At 45.9% G+C, this 20,739-nt stretch overlaps 1 protein-coding gene across 2 annotated transcripts in view; it reads right to left on the bottom strand.

The window, feature by feature from the left end:
• adgrv1 (adhesion G protein-coupled receptor V1) overlaps positions 1-20,739 on the bottom strand; it is an 89,354-nt gene that overhangs the window by 25,590 nt on the left and 43,025 nt on the right. The window contains exons 62-88 of one of the 2 annotated variants that reach the window (XM_052067342.1): positions 20,434-20,595; positions 19,826-19,949; positions 19,615-19,738; positions 19,389-19,527; positions 19,118-19,303; positions 18,713-18,948; positions 18,455-18,603; positions 18,163-18,361; positions 17,869-18,088; positions 17,564-17,803; positions 17,326-17,475; positions 17,000-17,220; positions 16,637-16,916; positions 16,386-16,529; positions 16,127-16,298; positions 15,901-16,042; positions 14,776-15,344; positions 14,425-14,688; positions 13,872-13,989; positions 13,618-13,789; positions 13,287-13,529; positions 11,792-12,199; positions 11,489-11,661; positions 11,116-11,362; positions 10,868-11,007; positions 9,975-10,135; positions 9,075-9,175 (exon numbers count right to left, since the gene is read on the bottom strand). In XM_052067342.1, coding sequence (XP_051923302.1) covers positions 9,075-9,175; positions 9,975-10,135; positions 10,868-11,007; positions 11,116-11,362; positions 11,489-11,661; positions 11,792-12,199; positions 13,287-13,529; positions 13,618-13,789; positions 13,872-13,989; positions 14,425-14,688; positions 14,776-15,344; positions 15,901-16,042; positions 16,127-16,298; positions 16,386-16,529; positions 16,637-16,916; positions 17,000-17,220; positions 17,326-17,475; positions 17,564-17,803; positions 17,869-18,088; positions 18,163-18,361; positions 18,455-18,603; positions 18,713-18,948; positions 19,118-19,303; positions 19,389-19,527; positions 19,615-19,738; positions 19,826-19,949; positions 20,434-20,595 — 5,484 coding nt within the window. Of the gene's footprint in view, positions 1-9,074; positions 9,176-9,974; positions 10,136-10,867; positions 11,008-11,115; positions 11,363-11,488; positions 11,662-11,791; positions 12,200-13,286; positions 13,530-13,617; positions 13,790-13,871; positions 13,990-14,424; positions 14,689-14,775; positions 15,345-15,900; positions 16,043-16,126; positions 16,299-16,385; positions 16,530-16,636; positions 16,917-16,999; positions 17,221-17,325; positions 17,476-17,563; positions 17,804-17,868; positions 18,089-18,162; positions 18,362-18,454; positions 18,604-18,712; positions 18,949-19,117; positions 19,304-19,388; positions 19,528-19,614; positions 19,739-19,825; positions 19,950-20,433; positions 20,596-20,739 lie in introns of those variants that run through there. The other variant, XR_007962634.1, reaches the window with a different exon arrangement.

Genomic DNA, 20,739 nt, shown 5'->3' with positions numbered 1-20,739 from the left:
CCAGTGTTCTAAATGCATGCAGTGTGTAGATCAGAAGTGGGCAAAATACGGCCCGCGGGCCGAATCCGGCCCGTTGGTCTTTTTAATCCGGCCCGCCGAAGGTTGGTCCACAATTAAGGTTCGATGTGAATGATTGCATTCATTTCAATTGGATTTGTAATGACAGGCATGTCACCGCCAGGTGGCGCATTGACTTGAAGTTGCAGAACACGGGGAGGGTGGGGCGGGATCTTTTCGAACACTTAGGACCTCTGTATCGCTCAACTTCTACTGGTCTGATCACAACCCATCTGCAGAAATGCACAGGCTAAAATAGGTAATCAACAGCACTGTCGTCATTAAAAAAAAATTATGCAGTATGCAGTATAAAGGTATGCAGTACTTTCATGCTTTTGTTCTGTTGATGTTTGATATGGACAGTCAACAAATGCAGTTTTTTTAAATGTACCATAGCTCGTGTTGACCTGGCCCTTCTGTCAAATTTTAAAAATCAATGTGGCCCCCGAGCCAAAAAGTTTGCTCACCCCTGGTGTAGATGGACGGCGACAGGAGAAAGGGTTAACATGTGAGGTTTTATAAAAAAAAAAAAAAATCGAAAAAAGGTAACCCCAGCAGGAGTTGCGTGCAGAATCGTAATGAATAGAATAACTCAAATCTCCATCGCAGCAAGGGCCTGATCGCTTGTACTGCTTTGCATATTTCAAACCTCGACGCATAGTCACAACAAGATAAGCCGTTTGGGAGGTTTTTTTTTTTTTTGATGTTTTTTTTAGTTGCAATTCCAGTTCACTGAGGCCACACGATAGAAGTAAAGTTCACGGGTGTTTGGGGTAGAACCTCGGGCCGATGTTTGCTTGCTGAGCCAGCTGTTGGCAAATAAACACTCTCTCCCCCCTTTGGTGTGTTTCCCATCCAAACAACCACAACATGGCATCCGCAGTCGACTGAGCTGAAAGACACATAGCGACATTAAAAAAAATAAAACGAAAAATACGATAGGGGTGCATTCTGGGAATGAGATTGCAAGAATAAAGGCTAACTTTAGCTTATATAAGATTTGGACCTTTGGAGCCGAGACAGTCAGCAGTAATGTTGAGGCGGCGATAGCACTTGCAAAGTAAGGTTTCGGCAGCATTCATTCATTCATTCATCTTCCGGGCCGCTTGATCCTCACTAGGGTCGCGGGGGGTGCTCGAGCCTATCCCAGCGGTCTTCGGGCAGTAGGCGGGGGACACCCTGAATCGGTTGCCAGCCAATCGCAGGGCACACAGAAACGAACAACCATTCGCACTCACACTCACACCTAGGGACAATTTTGAGCGTTCAATTAGCCTGCCACGCATGTTTTTGGAATGTGGGAGGAAACCGCAGCACCCGGAGAAAACCCACGCAGGCCCGGGGAGAACATGCAAACTCCACACAGGGAGGCCAGAGCTGGAATCGAACCCAGAACCTCTGCACTGTGAAGCCGACGTGCTAACCACTGGACTACCGGCAGCATATGGAGTCAAATAGCCTATCCCAGGAAACTGGACCTTCACCAATTTTTCGCTTCAAGTTAACCAGCCGCAATCGGTCCACATGCACGAGCTTGAGAATGAACTACCTTCTTATGACAAAACCAAGTAGAGAAGCCCGAGTAGCACACGGCCACATGAAGCACATTAAGCGGCATTCCAACAAGCCTCCTCTCTACTTACAGTCGCACGTCAATCGAAAAGCGTCTGCTGTTGGAAAATTGCATCTGCTTTTCATTCAAGAAGGCCTACTTTCAAGGAAATGCTGTTTTTGTGTGTGTGTGTCTGGAGACCAGACAGAGAAGCCTTTGGGATGGAAGACACGCGACGGGCACATACGCACACAAGGCAAACAGTGAGACTGTCCTCTCATTGGTCAACAAACTGTACTTACAATGCACTTAAGGGACTTTATGTGAACGCACGCCACAACTCGCAAAATCGCATTTCTCCGGTCACAGCGTGACAATCTCAAATGCTTTCTTGTGGTTACAGAGACAAAGACCAATTTTTTTGGGTCTGCTGCCATGCAGCTATTGTTGGCTGCGAAACGGCTCATAAAGCAAAAAGGACGGACTTCTGACAACATAGCAACATCGACAGACGGGAATTAAAACCAACAGCAATTTAAAAAGAAAAAAAACAAAAAACATTTCCATCTGTGTCTGTGAGCGTGTGCGCGTCTCTTGCCCCCACCTTCTCCTGATTCTGCCTTCCTCACCTGCAACCCATTATCTCAAAGACCATGTGTCTCATTTTGATTCGTCATCAGTTTGTCGTACGTTCTCGTCACGTTCCAGAGTTCCTTTTTTTCAAGCCACAAACTGACTCATACAAGCTTGGACCTTGTTTGACCATCGACCTCTTCTCTTCGCCGACCTCATCACACATGTACCCCGTTTATAAAACAGTGTGTATTTATTTCAGAACTTTCTTTTACTTCACGTGTTACATTTGAGTTCTATTTCTTGTACTGTTTGTAACAGCACAAAGTAAACTGAAAATCCAAATGGCGTTTTTGAATTGACTCGCTTTGATTTCATCAAGTGTTTGCACAAAATAAAATCATCTGGATACATTTTTTTTAGGAGATGTTAAGTTGAATTTAAAAATAAAATACATCTGAATCCAGATGATTTCTTGTGTGTGTGTGTGTGTGTGTTTTGTGTGTGTGTGTGTGTGTGTGTGTGTGTGTGTGTGTGTGTGTGTGTGTGTGTGTGTGTGTGTGTGTAACCACTTGACGAACTGAGTAACTTCAACAAAATCTTATTTCAGGAAACTTTTTATTCTTCTTTAAAAAGGGACATTTTCTTGTCCCCTTCAGGTTATTCCAAAAAGATGAGATTTAGGTCGAGATTTCTTCCTGCGTTGTCATTCTCTTATTGGTTTGATGTAACTAAAGGCCCATTTTTAACAGAAAGAAGCTTTGTACATCCAACATTGCCAACGAGCAACCGCATTGTTGATTGACAGCGGTCCTCATGGATATTGATTTGCCAACAGTTTGACAAATGTGTTTCGGTCACGTTACTGTATTCCTGTAGGGTAAGGAATTCATTGTGTAATGTCTTCCAGAGGATCTGAATTCCATTCTACTTGCATTTCTGTGCACAGTCTGGTTGTGAGTTCATGTGGCTTTGATTTCGGTTCGCACCATGAACGTGTCTTGAAAATTATTTCATTCCAGTGATTATAGGCAGACCGATTAAAAAGAGAAAACAAGGAAACAGCGCACAGGCCTCTTGGTGTTGACCAGTCAGAAGAAGCACACTTTTAGGAATTGCAGTACCGGAGAGCAGCGAAAACTTCTTTCATTCTCTGCTTGAACCCGACCCGATTTGTGGAGCTAGACTGCCCCCTGCAGGTTGATGTAAGCGCTGCAGAAGCTTGAGGTCGACTGATCTTTTTATGGCTTGGTGGGGGAAATGAGGGTATTAACGCTCAGTGCCATCTGTTCTTTCTTTTTGTTTGCGCATGCCAGTATTTGCGTGCGTCTAGTTCCTTTTTATGTTTCGTGGGGAACAGCAGCGTCAAGTTTGGTATTTTCATGTTTAGAAACACTTGGCGGACTGTGTGGAGTATTTTTCAGTTGCAGTTTGGAATTCGCAGCAGGTTTCTGATTGAAACGAATAACCTTGATTTGAGAATATGAAAGAGCTTATTACAGGCGTGACAACGGCAGATGAAACCGCCGGCTGCATCCTTCCTCCGTTGAAGACATCCTGATTCTCGAAGGAAGTGAGGCGACTCATTTCAGGCAATTAAGACGGCTGGATCCATTATTGTCTCTATCTCGTGTTCTGCCATGTGTTCGGTGCAATCTTGTGCAACCGCGGCGTGTGTCCATCCGAAGTACCATTGAACGCCCTGGTTTTCAGGGTAAACAAATGTCCTCCAAACTGTCAAAGTTCACTTGGCATGCAGAGGGCAGGCAGTCAAGACAAGCAGTCAAACTCCCAAAATAGAATACTACTATAGAGTTCTGTAACCCCCCCCCACCCCATCCCCTCAGTTTTGTTTATCATCCACGTGTCAGCAGTTCCGCTCGTTTCTTGACAAATCGGAATCGGGTAAAAGGTTCATCCCACTGCATGAAGTACTGCACGTATACAAAAACATGCAAACACCATCATAATTGTCGTGAATGTATTAGCATTTTACTACAATTAATGATATATTTTGTTTTTGCCCTCGTTCCACTTCTCTATGATGCATTCTACTGATAACGGGTCAACTGTGCAGACAGTTGTTAACAAATTATGCCCTGTGCGACACAATAAGATGTGCAAAGAGGTTTTAATAACTCCTAGCGTTTCAAACCCCCGCTGTGGATTCTCAATGTGCTAAGTTATATCGGAGCTACCAGGCAAGGTAAGGGGCCAACAGGAGAACCAGGCCAAAGGTGAGAGGTCGCCGTGGCCTCTCCGGTGTCTGTTTATATTGTGCTTTTTCTGGAAATAGAGGAAAGTTCATGGAAGTAATTTTGAGGTCACCAGCTGTTTGGTCAACAGACATTTGCTAAAACTGAGTCCACAAAGGGCAGGGAGTCGCTCGCGAGCAGAGACAATGACACGGATACCATTTGCATGACACTTATACAGCATAAAACAATATATGGTTCATTCCAGAGGCAGAACAGGGACCGTGTCCAACTGTTGTTCATTTCAATTACACTTAAAATATTGATTGTGGTTAGTTCAAACTTTGCCTTTTTTTTTTTGAATGGCAGATGTAATGATCGTTGATGGTCTGATTTAGCGATTAACGATTCCAGTCGAGAAGCTTTCACACTGGAACTATGGTTTGATAATTCTGTAGTCTTCCAATATTATCCAGATAGGCGTGGATCCCACGAACGTAGACAAGGATAAGATTATGGGACATAAAAGGTTTATTAACAAACACAAGACCGACAAAAGTACAAATAATGATGCTGGTCAACACACCGAGATAAAACGAGAGAAACAAAAAGCGGGCCCAGAAAGGCAAGAAAAATACAAAAGGGAAATTGCTCGTCTCAGAAGGACAAAAGAATGAAATCACGGCAAAGAGCAACCGAGAATAACTGAGGCCAAAAAAATGACTACTTAGAATAAAAATGGAAAGCAATCAACAAGGAACGAGAACGACGGAGCAAAATGGGTAAAGGTGCGTCGCTGGAAAGACGGGAACACCTCTGCCACCTGCTGGAGACTAACAGAAACTGAATCATGATACTTTTAGCTGATGGTATTTGTAGCCTAGCATGTTCGATGGCGAAAGAAGGAGATCACGAGAGGACCACATTTTTCATTCGAGCACATGATATCAACTTTGTACAGTACAACAAACTTGACAGACTTGGCAGTCCAGTGAAACCTCCAAAGAGGAAAACAATCCTTCAATGACGTTGGTTGACTTTTAACAGTTGCTCTAATTTCAAGACAAACTTTCACACCTGACACCTTATGTAACTTCATTTTTTTTTTTTAATTCGGCGGCCTGTTCTTCCAAAACATTTAGTTTGAACTCCAAATTGCACCACTTTTTGGATGTTCCACTTTTGTGGTTACATCATAGTTTGGGTTTTCCAAGTAAGGTCACATTTAAACAAAGTCGTGTTTGTTTACAAGGAGTTCCGCAGGGATCCTTGATGAGCTCTCTGGTAAGGATAATAAAACATAAAGTGGGGCACTGGACTGTCTAATTAGATTAGGGAAGATCATCGTTGGTCAAACCGATGAGTCACACAGGATGTGCCCTGTCATTTCCAGGGGGATAAAGAGTTTGAGAGAATCAGAGAGAGAGAGAGACGGCGATTTTGCTGCCTGATAATATTCAAAACTAATCCCAGCACAAAGATAACGGCACAAGGAGGACATTAGCCAAGATTTACTGCCAAAAAAAGCAGAAAATGACAAGAAACTTAACACCGTCTGTATCGAAACATGCCTCATGATCTTTATCAGGCCTGTTGACGTCTCATGATGAGAAAACGGCAACATGAAAGGCAAGACTCCTATTGGTCCCCGGCCGAAAACAAGTCCTGACCGCGGTTCTCTGTCCCAGTTGTTTCCATTCCTCATAGCCAATTACAAAACTTGCATGAGTTTCTCACTCTCTCACAGGCACACAATGAAAACTCAGTCCCCCCCCCCACACACACCCCAAACGCTTGAGGTCTAAAGAACAAAAATAGGATGGGGGCATATTCTCTGACGTCAAACACACAAATCTCATTGTTTTTTGATTTGCTGATTGATTGGTCATGATGGGAACGGGTAAACTTCCTCACGAAAAAAAAAATGGTGTTGATCTTTCTTCCCGACATGTTCCCCTGCCCAGAGAGTCCTCCGACTGTACTTGTAAACCTTGACTCGACCCTCGTTCACGCAGACACTTTTGGAAATCCCGGCAGTAACCACAAGCGCTTGTTCGCTCTGTTGAAATACGGGAAGGGAGGCGGGCGACTTTGTCGCGTTTGAGTTTACGGGCTGAAAAGCAAAGCTCTGAATGCCGCAGCTAACAGGAAATCCTTTCACCAGAACAAGAGTTACCTAAACACTCACTCGGATAAAGGACAACAGTGGGCACTTTACTGAGTCAGAACGGCTGTGTGAGATGGGCTGGGAGCAGGGGTGGGGGGGTGGGGGGTGGGGGGGGGGTGTTATCACAAACCATTTAACATTAAATTGTGTTTTCATTGGCTTTAACTTTTATTCAGCAATAACTTGTAACCCTGTTCTGGAAATGGTGGTGGTGGTGGTGGGGGGGGGGGGGGGGGGGGGGGTTATTTACTGAAAGCGAACGTCCAAAAGAACACCAACTGAAAATCATGGCCAAAGGGTAAAGTCGCAAAGCCGGTGAAAGATTTGAGTGTGAAATTTGGACAAGCACATTATGAAGTTATTTTTCTTAACACATCAAAATACATGACACAATTTTCAGTCGTTTTTGGGGTGGCTATTTATCTATCTATCATACTCTCTCACACTCCAAATACGCACACGCACACACACACACACACACACACACACACACACACACACAGTCACACACACAATAACACCTCACACATGGCGTTGGGTAAATTTCCATTCCACTCAGGCAATTTTCAGTTGTCTTGCTGAGCGCAGGCAGGCACAAAGTGCTCGACCAAATTGGAGAAGCCTTCCCTGCATCGCACTAATAATATCTCTGATGTGAAGGCCGGCAGGGGACAAATCACGATTCCCATTTTTCGGTGTCATCGTTTCGACAGAAAAACTGATCTGTTTTAGCCTGTTTGGCCTTTATGACAATGCAATCCGAATTTGTAATCAAGCATCAACAATGTGGGGAAATGATTAGTCACTTCATTTATTCATGCCTTTTCTTCAATATTATTTTAAAGGGATGGAGGTATCACTTGAAATATTTAGAACTCATTTTTCTATTGTATAATCAGAATGAGCAGAATATCATAAGCTTAGCATTAGCGTGAGAATTGTTGTTTCCCTAATTCGGCATAGTTTCCAATGTTCTATTGTTTTTTTGGAGCTCTGAGTAGGAACACAGCTGAACTGGAGCCCATCTCACCTGACTTTGAGCGAGGGACAGTTTTAAAAACAAATCATTCCCACTTGGACAATTTACTGTCTCGTCTTCAGTGAACCTATCATTCTTTTGATATGTGGGAGGTACAGAGCATCTTTAGACCAACAACTAGTTGCGTCTAAATCAATAGCGCCTCCGCTGGTTGTCCAAAGACAATACAAGTAGTGGCTATGATCGTGCCGGGCCTGGACAATTCTCTCTCTACACAAAATTGGGGTGAAAGGAAAGCAGCCGGGCATATTCTAGCAGTCAGTAAACAATGGCATTACCGCAAATCCAATTTTTTTTTTCCATTTCCTTCACCCGCTCCATCTTCTCAAGGTCTCACTGTGCCATAGTTTTGGCCTTTCCTGAGCACCGTGGGTCATACTTAGCGAGACATAACCCCAAACAGCAACTTCAATTTTCTCCCAACAGCCAGAGGCATCAGCCCCCGCCACTGCAGATGAACAGCCTACTCCATGAGTAGGGATTGGCTCTCGTCCCGATGGTGCAAATGGATGGCGAGACACCGCAGAGACACCTCATCGTGCTAATGACATTTGATAGAGTCAGAGATGCGAGATTCTTGGACTTTTTAAACATCATAAATAGGGTGTTCATAAATATGTACACTCTCTGTAGTCCAACAATGCGACCAAACATTGTTGGGAGATGCAGAGTGAGTGACGACAATGATGCTAATTTGGCACACTCTGAACTGAGCCCATCAATGATTGCCAGTGGCAGACAACCATTCTTCCAAGTAAATGCTGTTTAGTTAGGCCTTTGGATCCAGAGTCTGCAATTCAATTGGCATGAGACCAGAACACAAAAGAAAAACACTATTATTATTATAATTTTTTTTTTTTAACAATAGCACAATGTCTTGACTTCAAGTCGGAGGCCTAAACATACATTGACATGGAAACAGTACAGGACGGAATTTTCCATTTCGAACTCTTTCCGGGCCATAAACGGGTTGAGCCCAAGGTGCGTAGCCCCCAACGACTCAAGGCTGATGTTTGTCAACCAAAGAGAGGGGCTACCTGTGGAAATTTCCCAGTCCCGCACTTGTCACATGCACATACACACTTTACGCAGAGCATAGAGACAAAACAGAGACCGCATATCTTGCTCACTGCTCATGTGACAGCTTGGGTTTTTAATGGGCATTAGGTGCGGGAGTGGGGGGGGGGGGGCATGGTTTCGTCGTCAGGACACTGGAGCCCACAAACAACGCAAACGGGTGCCATTTGATTGCCTTTTCTTTTGTACAGTATATACATGAATATTTACAAAGATCAAAATAAACAACGAGTGATGGCTGAGCAGATAGATGGCGTGCATGCATTGTCTGTGTACAAGGAGAACGTCAACGTTGCTTAAAATGACCTCCCCAAAACACAGGGCACGGCGCACTTTTTAAGTGCGGCCTTTGCAGTATCGGAGTGTAGTGCCGTGCTGCACAGGAAGTTGAAAACGGAACAAAATTTGCCTTACCTGTGTTCCGAGGCAGCTCACCATCATGTGAACGAGCAATTTGGCAGCAAACAGGGGGAAACGGGAGCACAGCACGTGTGCCATGATCGCCAATGCAAAGGCTAAAATGGGAAAACAGAAAACGTGGAGCCGTTGTTAGGACAAGAAAAAAAAGCGACCAGGATCATTTTTTGTGGACTGGAGAGAGTTGTTATTTGCAAAAATGACAATAGTGCATATAACTAGAACTCTGTGGCTAAAACAACAACAACAAAAAACAACAATAACAAAAATATTCAAATTTGGTTTTCAGTCATCAGATTGCATCCTGGTTAAGAGAGGACAGAACAGACGGTGGTCTTATTCAGAGTCTTGGTGGGCGGACAGTTCCACTGATGCCAAAATGACACAAATGGTAAAAATAAATCCCTGTATGTCTGAAATTCAGATTAAAAAAAAAAGACTCTTTTTAACAATCATGACCATCTAATGAGATTCATTCATTCATTCATCTTCCGTACCGCTTGATCCTCACTAGGGACGCGGGGGGTGCTGGAGCCCATCCCAGCCGTCACCGGGCAGTAGGCGGGGGACACCCTGAATCGGTTGCCAGCCAATCGCAGGGCACACAGAGATGAACAACCATTCGCACTCACACTCACACCTAGGGACAATTTAGAGTGTTCAATCAGCCTGCCATGCATATTTTTGGAATGTGGGAGGAAACCGGAGCACCCGGAGAAAACCCACGCAGGCCCGGGGAGAACATGCAAACTCCACACAGGGAGGCCGGAGCTGGAATCGAACCCGGTACCTCTGCACTGTGAAGCCGACGTGCTAACCACTGGACTACCGGGCCGCCATCTAATGAGATATTCTTCTTAATTCATCACGAGTCATTGCTGTGGTGATGAGGTGTACCTGATATGCAGATGAACCCGGAGGCATAGAAGGCCCGGTTATATGATGCAAGGGGGGCAAACTCCGCATAGGCCGTGTAGATCGACAAATGAGAGCAGGCGCACTCCACGTAGCTCCCGCTCTCTTTCACAACCCTGCAGTGCTGACCATCCGATGACCAGCTAGACCATCGAGAAGACAGACAGGAAATCAACAACATAACAAAACTAGGTCACAGATATTTGAGCATTGCAATCCAGTTGATTTAAGATAGCGGTCAGGTATAAGGTCAGCTGTTCCGCTGAGGGTTTTGTGTCCTTTCCCCGTCCATGACTCTCTCAATCCAATCGCTCAGCAGTGTGATTATTGCACTAACATTGTACAGGGAGCGGTTCCAGCAAAGCCGAACCTGCCAAACCTCTAAGCCCCGATGTAGACCTCCAGAATGTCCTCATTAAACTCAAGGTGAGTGGGAGGCTTCAGAGTTGCAAACAAATGCAGAGTGTCCTCAGTCTCTGCGGACGACGCCCTTAAGAAGTTGACCTTGGCCAAATATGTGAGGATGACAGATAAAGGGAAGCACACGGCAGCGGCTTTACAGATTATTTGGATTAGGGACGGGCCTGTTATTTATTTTCCTTGCTCACTTTTTGGGAATATGAAGAGTCACTTTATAGATTACTTCTTGCAGGAGTACTGGAGGAGTTGTCGACTCGCATGCAGTCCAACTTCTCGTAGCTGACGCCATATTAATTCTTTTATAGACCATAATGTCAATTTTGAGTGTCTCTGCTGGTTGCAGTCAAGTTAATGTGCTGTGGAGCAACGAAAGTCTTCATGCATCCGTGCGGAGCCGAGAGTATGAAGGCGTTGTGGTTGCCAAGGGGTCGACTATCCCTTCTGTGGTGTGCTACCTTGCAGTGGTCTGATTCCAGAGAAAGCACATCGATCGCCCTGGTTGAAGTGGATGACCAGAAGTGTGGATACGATATATCACCTCGATACCATCTCTGAGGGGTCTTGACTTACTGTCCTGTAGGCTGACGGAGAAAACCTACACACGAACAGAAGATGCATTGCCAAATTGGTTAAACTATATTTTGACAGGATAATACTGCCACCTGCTGGTTAAAATGCAACAGAGCGATTTTTAAATCCCAACCTTTCCATTGAGAGCATTTGTTGTAGCATTGGTGACAAACCAAAGGTCGTTTCGAAACTCTGTCAGCTGAATACGGCTGAGGTTGCCGCAGTCAGGGGTGGAGACGGCCGGCACTGCCAGCAAAGTATCAGGAAGCTGGAAGAAATCTCCATTTCGACCACGGAATTTGTGTCCATTGATTTGTGTGGGATACCACTGGAAGGCAGAGACGGACATGTGTGCACATGTGTCCAAGATGGTGCCCCCGCTGGAGGAAAAAAAAGAGAGAGAGATGCATTATTTGGAAAAGAAGACACATTTTAAGGCTGGTTCCAGGCTGGGCTCAAGTTTGGTGATGAATTACGGATTTAGGGAAGTAGAAAGGTATGCTCACATGTCACAGTGGCTGCGTGGGATGATGGAGAATGCGAATCGTTCAGCCACTTCCGCAAGGTGGCTGAGGCCCCGTGTGTCGGTTCGACTGGGGTTGGCCAAGGCACACAGTAGGTCATAGGTCAAGTTGTGGGTGCTTGAACCAATTGATGCTCTGTCGAACACCGCCAGCAGCTAGTTCAGGCAAAGCAGCACAGCATCAAAAATTTGTTGAACAGGTCTTGATTTTTGGGGGTCCAATGATGTGAGCTCATGATTTCTGCCAAAGTGCACTGGTTCGAAACCAGTTGTCGAACGTGCGCACCTTCTCCAGAGCTTCAAGGACAGCAGTCAGCTCCTCTCGGGACAGCACGGAGGCGGTGCGATCGATGAGCCCTCGCAGCACCTGGTTGAGTGTTGCTGGGTCGAGCGGTCGATGCAACTTCCCAACGAAGGCCCACATGGCCGCACTGGCGACATTTGACACAAGGGTCACGCTCGCCAGGCCGAAGTCAGGGTGCACTCTGGCGCCCCCCGTAGCATTGAACAGCTCCACTTGGAAGCGCTTCGGTCGGGGGGAAGACGACGGCAGGTCAGGGGTTAGATAAATGTCTACGGATGTGTTTTGGTGACCCGGGTCAAAGGTCAGCTCGCCCTCCTGCTGAGGGAAATCTAAACCTTCTTTAGCGGGATGGATCAGAAATGGTCCGAGCACCTCCTCCCTTGAAAGCTCCTGTAGGGGAAAGAGATCGGTGAGTTGGAGTTAAAATTAAAGAGATTTATGTCATCCACCCATTTTTTTAAATTCATATTTATCTGAATTTCTTTCTATCGTCTTGGAAAAAGGGAGTCATTTGTCATAGCGAGTCATTGTGTTATTTTTTGCCGTATTCATTAACGGTGCTCTACATTCTTGACTACACCCTCTTTGAAAAGTACCGGTAAACTTTTTTTAGCCATTTCCCACAAACGCAACAAGCATTTTCAGAACTATGATGACTGACTGTTTGTGTGGTTTAACAATTTGTAGATAGTCACAAATCTCAATGGCCACTTTGCAGGACAACATTTAAGATGAAAATATCCTTTATTTGTCCCACATAGGGGAAATTTACAGTCTACAGCAGCAAGATTGTGGGTAGAAAGAAGAAAAAAAGATTATAAATTATAAAAATATTTTCACACAAAATATTCATTCTGAAAAAACAATTAAAGATTATCCGACGAATATGGTGCCATTTATTCATTAATGTTATTCACTGCATGTCTTATGTACGATTCTACTATTGTATTGTCATATTGGAGTATTTAGCATTTTTAGTTTGCAGAATAACACGGGACTATAATGGCAATATGTAACAGCAACGCCTTCATTTCGCTCAACATCGGCACAATAAAGTCAGCTCCCCAGCACTGTCGGTACTTGCTTTGAAATGCAGGTCAAAACAACAACAACAACAACAACACGCACACGAGTCTTCTCGTTTGATTCCGCGCATGCATTTGGTTCAGTTGAAAACATGAAGTAGACAAAATGAGGTAGATGGAGCAAAGCTTTTGTCTCAAACCAAAGCTCTTATCAGCCACTGATAAAAGTTGAGAAGATGAAAGCAACACGGCACCACCGTGTGTGTTCAGTGTGAGGTTTTGATTTTGGTGAGTGCACTTTTTTGCCTTTAATCTCCAATATGACAAAGTGGAAGTGCTGGACGACAAAGTCTCTGCGTTGGTCGAGTGTATTCGAGTCAAAAGGGAATTTGAGGGATGTTGTGAAATTGAAAAATGAGGGAATGCATAAAATCCATATAACTGTATCATACCAGTGTTCGATACCGTACAGACATGCTCGAAGCCGCGCTTGCTCTTCTGTACAGCTGGAGACTGAGCTTCGAGGTTGTCGGAGTGGCAGCGGGAAACCTGTGGCTGACGTCGAAGTACACGACGCCTCGCGGGTCGTCACTCTCTGCCAAAGTGACGTTGGCAAATCGGCTGGTCTCGTTAATGGTGGCGCCTGAGCCCACCTGGAAAACTTCCACGAAGAACCAAGCGTTGTACTCCGGTTCCTATGGCAACACATGGATCGTAGTTTGGTTTTTGTTGACTTGACTAAAATGTAAAGCAATCTCGGAAAAGATCAATATTGGGTCTCACGTCATCATCTCGGGTCTCCAAAGTTAAAGCACACATGATCTCTCCTTTCCGACATACGACAAATCCGGAAGTGCGCACGAGCTCTTTGGTCAGGTTGACTCCACTGCTGACAAGAGTCGGCGGCGCTTTGTTCAAAGTAACTCTCCAGAAAACCTGCACATCTTCAAAGGCTCTGAGCATGGAAAGAAAAGGGCATTTACCGTCAAACGAATGCATAATTGTTGACCCGTATTTAACGGCGGACAATCGACTACCTGTTTGGCTGCCTCTGAACATACAGCTGAATTGTTTTGTTCTCCGAATCTTCATCCAGAACCTGGCCCGTCAGAGAATCGTGACTGAAGCCTACTATACCGTTATGGAAGTCACTACCTGTTATGCACGAAGAAAACGATGCAAAACATGTAATACAATATTCCATCTGGATCTGCTTGCCGACAAACCAAAATAATAGATACAATATATATTTTTTTTTTATCATTGCAGTACAGCTATTTTGCAATCCACCGCATGCAGGAAAATCGACCGATCCAATCATTGCAGTCACCGATTGAGAGGAAATGACAAATAACACCTGGGGATTCGATTAGATTAGCAGTGTCTTAATACAAAACAGCCAATCAACCTTAATCAATGAAAGTGGGACGGAACATCCACTGGCACATGTGGCTAATTTAGTCTAATAATGAGTGAAACACAGCATAGGGCACACTGTACAAGTTAGTAAACGCAGCGTGCACCATCTGCATTTTTTTCAAAGATATTCTTCTGCATACAATTGAAGTGAGCACATTTTATTTATCTTACCAAGAATGGTGATTTTGGAGAATGCCCCAAAGCCTTGCCGTTGACTATCGGTGATCCGTGCCCCGCCTTCAGGATCGCTGAGGTAGATAAAGAACACCTCCTGTCCTTCCGGTTCAGAATCATCCAGGATGAAAAGAATCACCTCTGTCTCATTCTGACCGGCCGGCAAGCGCACAATACTGGACTCCAAGTGGAAGTCCTGATTCTCCTTCGCTAGAGGCCCAGCAGGCTCCAGCGCGAAAGGGAACGGTGCCGCGCTTCCGTCTGGAGAAATGTTTCAAAGTTGTGCAAATGAATCCAAAGTGTGTCATTTTTTCATTTCGAAATGATCGCCGAAGCCAGTCAAAGTACCTCCGTACGCTTGGAGCTTAACTTGTACGTCTCCAGCCACACCGTCTGACCTGCGCACTCTGAGGAGAACCCTTCGCTCCTGTGGACTCTCTTCATCCTTGTCCTCGAGTACTTGGACCAGTCCGGGACCTATACTCAGCACTCCGCTGTTCACGTCGCTTGCCAGAATGGTGATAGTTGCCAGACCGTGTGATGGGTTGATTCGAGGAAAGACATCTGCCCAAACCGAGTTTGGAGTAAGAATCTCAACGTCAGTAAGGTTGACGTGAAAATATTCATCCGGCTCCGAGACGGAGTCATCCAGGATCGACAGCTGCAGGGAACTGTTGATTTGACGCGGCGAGTCAAAAGCCAAACGGCCCTCTGGCATGGCGATGAAATCAACTTCTGCGGCCGCACTGCCAGCTATTGTCGTGTAGGACAGGCGGGTGCTGTTGCTGCGAGAACCGTAGAGCCTCTGGACATAGAGTGTTATGGTCCGATCGTCCTCCTCGATGACCAGTTTGCGGGATTCTGGCGCAAACTGGTAGATTCCCAGCGGCTCCACTTCCGCCAAAGTGAATCCTGACCTGTGCGGAGAGAGTCATGCATTCGATATGGCATGCTTAGGGTGTAGATTTGCATTCATTAAAATAACCGGCGGCGCCCCGGTAGTCCAGTGGTTAGCACGTGGGCTTCACAGTGCAGAGGTACCGGGTTCGATTCCAGCTCCGGCCTCCCTGTGTGGAGTTTGCATGTTCTCCCCGGGCCTGCGTGGGTTTTCTCCGGGTGCTCCGGTTTCCTCCCACATTCCAAAAACATGCATGGCAGGCTGATTGAACACTCTAAATTGTCCCTAGGTGTGAGTGTGAGCGTGGATGGTTGTTCGTCTCTGTGTGCCCTGTGATTGGCTGGCAACCAATTCAGGGTGTCCCCCGCCTGCTGCCCGAAGACAGCTGGGATAGGCTCCAGCACCCCCCGCGACCCGAGTGAGGATCAAGCGGCTCGGAAGATGAATGAATGAATGAATGAATGAATGAATGAAAAATAACCGGCCGATGCAGCCTTTTATTTCAAACTTGCGTTAAGATTCGAGTTTTCAGGCTTCGGTTTTACACAAGTCCCACTCAGTTCTAAAAGTCTTACCTGAGCTTGACATGGCCGCCCGCAGCAGTGCCAGAGGTGGCCCCCGTGAGGTATAACGCATGTGCAGCTGGCTCGGATGCGTCAGCAATGGCTGTCAGAGGTATCGTCTTTGTCCTCTCCCCATGGGAGAAGGCCAGTGAACCTGAAAACATGACCAATGAAGCGCATTTCAATCAATCATATTCTTGTCATCCAAGTCATCCATTCTCCAGTCTGGATTCGTTACCCGAATTTGGCACCATCGTTCCGATTCTAAAACCGGGCGGAGACTGTCCTGAAGGATACCCCGCTCTCCACTGGACACTGATATCCCCAAACAACCCGCTTCGGGTCACCTTTGCCTCACATTTCCCTGCATCGACATTTGAAACAAATAAAGCCAGGGAGGCGAAACCCACCTGCAGAGCATACGTGAAACAAAAGAATAATACTTGTATCTATTCTGTGACACTGGCGGAATACTTTCTCAAAAAGGCGATACTCACCTCTGAGCTGGCAGCTTCCTCTGGCAAAATCACCCTGGCAACAGACGACTCGTGACTGAGGAGCGGCGGTGTGCCAAGTAAAGGACTGACCATTCTTACATGCGTTAGCTCTACGATGAAACTCCCACCCACAGGCAAAAAGACCTGCCAAAAAAAAAAAAAGCAGTGGCTTGTACAATGTCCGGCCAGTGAGCCGCAACTGTATTTTTCGTTTCGATTTTAAGCTCATGAGAAATCCCGCCAATTCTAACCTGGCTGCTGACGTGTAACGTGACGGTACTGAACACTTGTCCTTCAGCGAAAAACAGTTGCCCTTCGCTTTGTCCTCCCACGAACGTGCCCGTGGCAGTCATCTGCCCCGTCCCACCGGTGATCCTGAAGCCCACGTTGACATCGCCAAACAGCCCCGCCACCCGAGTGGCGTTCAGAACCAGAACTCTACGGACCTCCGCCCCCGACCTTTCGACAAACAAAGACTGCTGCTCGGGTTGCAAGGAGAAAACGCCGTGCGGGTCATCATTAGCATGTACCCTAAAGGAGGAAGGAGATGGATTATAATTGGATGAAAAGTTGGATTTTCAACCCTGAAAAATCAGTATAATCACACGACCGACCTAATGTGAGTCCGTAAAAGGAATGAATTGGCGTCCAGGGTGGCGCCACCTTCCACTGCTGTCAGTTGAATAGTGTAGATCTCCTCCAGTTCTGGCACATTGTCAGGCATCAGGCTCACGGCTATTTCTGCCTCCCGTTGGCCTTCCATGATTAGCACCGAGCCAGAAAGTCCCCAAAAGTCAGCGGCTAAGTCAAAGTCAGACTGTATCTGCCAGTGAACCTGAAATATAAGAGTTGCGCCGTTTCATGGAGCGCATGAATTAAGGGAGACATTTATGGATGCATTCCATCTTAACTGCGCCCGATTTGAGCAAAAGGATTTTACCGTAACGTTACCCAGGACTCCCTCTCGGCGTGTTACGTGCAAAGAGATGTTGAGTGGACCGTCTGCTTCTGTGGGTTCGTTGTAGACATGTTCTTCAAGTGCTTCCTCTGTGAATTTCAGGACGCCATTTGGGTCCCCAAACTTTTCAATCTGGAAGCAAACAAAAAAATGTAAAAAGTGCTCTGGTGTTGCGTTTCCATTTCAAATCTGGTACAATTAATAAAAAACAAAACAAAACCTTCAGTATGATGGATCCAGCCTGAGGGTCGATGTCCACGTCCCCAGAAAGAAGGCTCAGCTCGATGACAAATTTTTCTTCCACCTCCACTTCCCCATGCGGGAGGATCCGAAGCGCAATGGTGCGCGTGCCGTCCTCCCCGTCACCGAAGACAAAAGTCCCACTCAAGGGCTCTCGGATGTCTGTATTGAATGGAAGGAGAGGCTCTCTGCCGTTCGGACCGAGGATCATCCAAGCAACCTGAAGATGAAAACACAATTAGGATTCAGGAAGAGCGGGTGAGATGAGACATGTTTTTGTGGTACCGTCGCAGGGCCCAAAAGGCCCCCCGCCCTCTCCAAGACCAGCGTGAGTTGTCGAGTGTCATCTGGGTTGTTGATGGCGATTAGGCTTTCGTTGAGGAAGCGCACCACACCGCCCGGAGAGTCGCTCTTGTTGATGGTCACACTGACGACTGTGTGAGAGCCGAGTACTGCTCCCCCCGTGGTTCCGATCAGCGAGATCTCGAACATCTCTGCATATTCGCTATCACAGATCATTCCAAACCTCAATCATCAGGACTAAATTTCCTCACCTCTGTTCAATACGAAGGTTCACACCTTTGCGCGTCATCTAAAATAGTAACATTGACAACAGCGGTTCGCTGGCCCTCGACGAACGTCACCGAGCCATTGGTTGCAACGTAGTCAAGACCAGGAGTCGCACTCAGGCCTCTGGAAATGTATCCCACTGAGACGGTTCCAAAAGAACCCGCTGTCCTCACCACTGGGATCAACAAAGTGCCTGCATCCTCCTCAACTGAAAGAGAGGCGGCAAGAAGGCGGAAATGAGACTTTTCTGAACACACATTGAAATGACTCAAAACGTCAAGGCACCTGAATTTCGACTCACTCGTCATGTTGACGTGGTCATGGCTGAATTCTAAGATGCCCTCGGCGTTGTCATTCTTCAGTATTACAATAGCAAGAGATGAGATGTCACCGATGGATGGGGGCTGGTCCAGCTGGAGACCTGACTCCTTCACTGTGTAATCCACATCACTGACCAATAGGTGGAGACAGAGATAGTTTTAAAAGGCAAAGAAGAAATGTGTCACGCAGAGACATCAATCAATTTTCTTCTATATCGCGATGGCCATGTCATTTGTACCTGACATCGACGAGATCCACATCAGTAATGTTGACGTAGAACATCTCAGGCCCCTCTGGGAGACTGTCGTCATGGATACGCACGGAAAAATGTTGTGATGTCAGACCTGGGGCAAAGAGCAGCCGTCCCGAGGCAGAAGCAAAGTCCTCGCCACTAACTGCTGTGTTGCCTGAGGTCTGGTAGGTGACCCACACACTTCTCAAACTGCCCAAAGTGCGATTAATAGTCACATTCACCTGAAAGAAAAGAGTCACGAGTAACCATAAATGTTTTCAAATTTTCAATGAACTAATTTTAGTGTGTGTGTGTGTGTTGGTGGTGGTGGGGAGAGAAGCAAAAGTCCAATAGTGGTGACAATGGCAACGTTTGGATCATTTTGATGCTGTACTTACAGCATGTACTTACAGTTTCCTCCTCCTCAATTGCGCTTATCTGTTGCCGGGTGAAAGAGAACAAGCCGTAAGGGCTGTCGCTGGCTACCATGGTTATTCTGGCGTGTCGTGCAGTGGGGCTGATTTCCAGTCCTGGGGTCATGGACGTTAGCGTTAATTGAAAATCGCGACGTTCCTCAGGAAAGGCATCATCCACAGCCTGGGATCGCAACAGAGTTCACACAAATCACCGTATTGCCGGTGGTTGAGGTGAAAAAAATCTCAGACTCCACATTGGCCCGTACCTCCAGAATGAAAGAAGCAAAAGATTGCTGGTCTTTCATAGTTACTGAGCCAGAGATGTTCTTAAATTCAGCGACCAAAGCTGGAGCGATATTCCACTGCACCCGCACTTCACCGAACACACCCGGCCCACGGGTAAGGCTGGAGGAAACACATTATTTGTTCACGTTAAATTCTACACAAAGACCTGGGGAGATGTCATACGTCTTCCCGTTGTGTTCATCTCACTTGACAACAGCGCTGCCATTATAAAATCCATCCGGTTCGCCGATGAAAATCCTCTTTGAGGATTCCGCCAGCCCTACAATTCCCAGCGCGGCCTCGTCTGCCACGATAGTGACGGTTGCCAAACCTGGAGTATAAAATGAGAAAACGCAAGACTCCAATGATGTCATCCAGTTGATCTCAGTAGCAGAATGAGATCAATTTTTTTGAGTACCACTGAAAGGGTCAATGACAGCACCGCCGTCACTTGCAGGAAAGAGCTTGACAGTGAAGTGTTCATCTCCCTCAAGTACATTGTCGGCAAGGGCCCTTATCACAAATGTCTTCAAGGAGTCAGTCTGAAAAGTCAACAGAACAGATGCGTCACATCATTCATAAAAAAATATAATCATAATAATAATAATAAAAGAATAACCACTTTTAAATGACAGAGCCAAATGATTAAGATGTTATGGCAGTTTACAGTGGTGTATTGCGGTATTGTAACATTGTGGCGCGGGTTTGCTAATATTTCCCCCCCTCAAATGGAGTTAAATGTAGCAAGTACATAACAGTGTTCCAAAGGGGTGGGAAGTTTGGAGTAAATCTTCATTAGAAGTTCAGCGGGGAATTTTGGAAAACTGAAGCATAACCATAAACATTTATTTGGTTTTGTTATAAAATGTCTGTGCAGAAAAAAACAATACAAATATTGTCAACAAAAAAATCATGACATATCCCAAAAGTGTGAAAGTGCAATTGAAAACGCAGCTTTTGTAAATTGCCGGTTTATTCTTATGTTCCTGGCAATTTACAACCATATGACATATTCATAATTTGTACCTCATTAAAGGAAATAGTCCCATTGAGAGGTGAAAGGTCACAAAGAGTTTGTCCTTCCAGCTGCCACACCAGTGTCACAGCCCCCTCGCCTTCACTGCGCAGCACTGCTAGTCGGGCGACAGCAGCGGGATCATCAACAAACTCTGGCTCACGCACGGTAACCTTGGCGAGGATGAAAGTTTTGAAGACATCCACCATCACATCCGTCAATCGAAATTCATGGAGACAGGAGAAAGGGAGAAATCGACAACAACATTTAAAAAAAAATAAAAAATGATGGACCACCGGGGCAACCAAGGACATTAT

The sequence above is a fragment of the Hippocampus zosterae genome, chromosome 6, assembly GCF_025434085.1.
Source record: "Hippocampus zosterae strain Florida chromosome 6, ASM2543408v3, whole genome shotgun sequence".
NCBI classification, from domain to species: Eukaryota; Metazoa; Chordata; class Actinopteri; order Syngnathiformes; family Syngnathidae; genus Hippocampus; species Hippocampus zosterae.
Note: the sequence above shows the minus strand (reverse complement) of the source record. Positions and strands in the feature narration are given on the sequence as shown.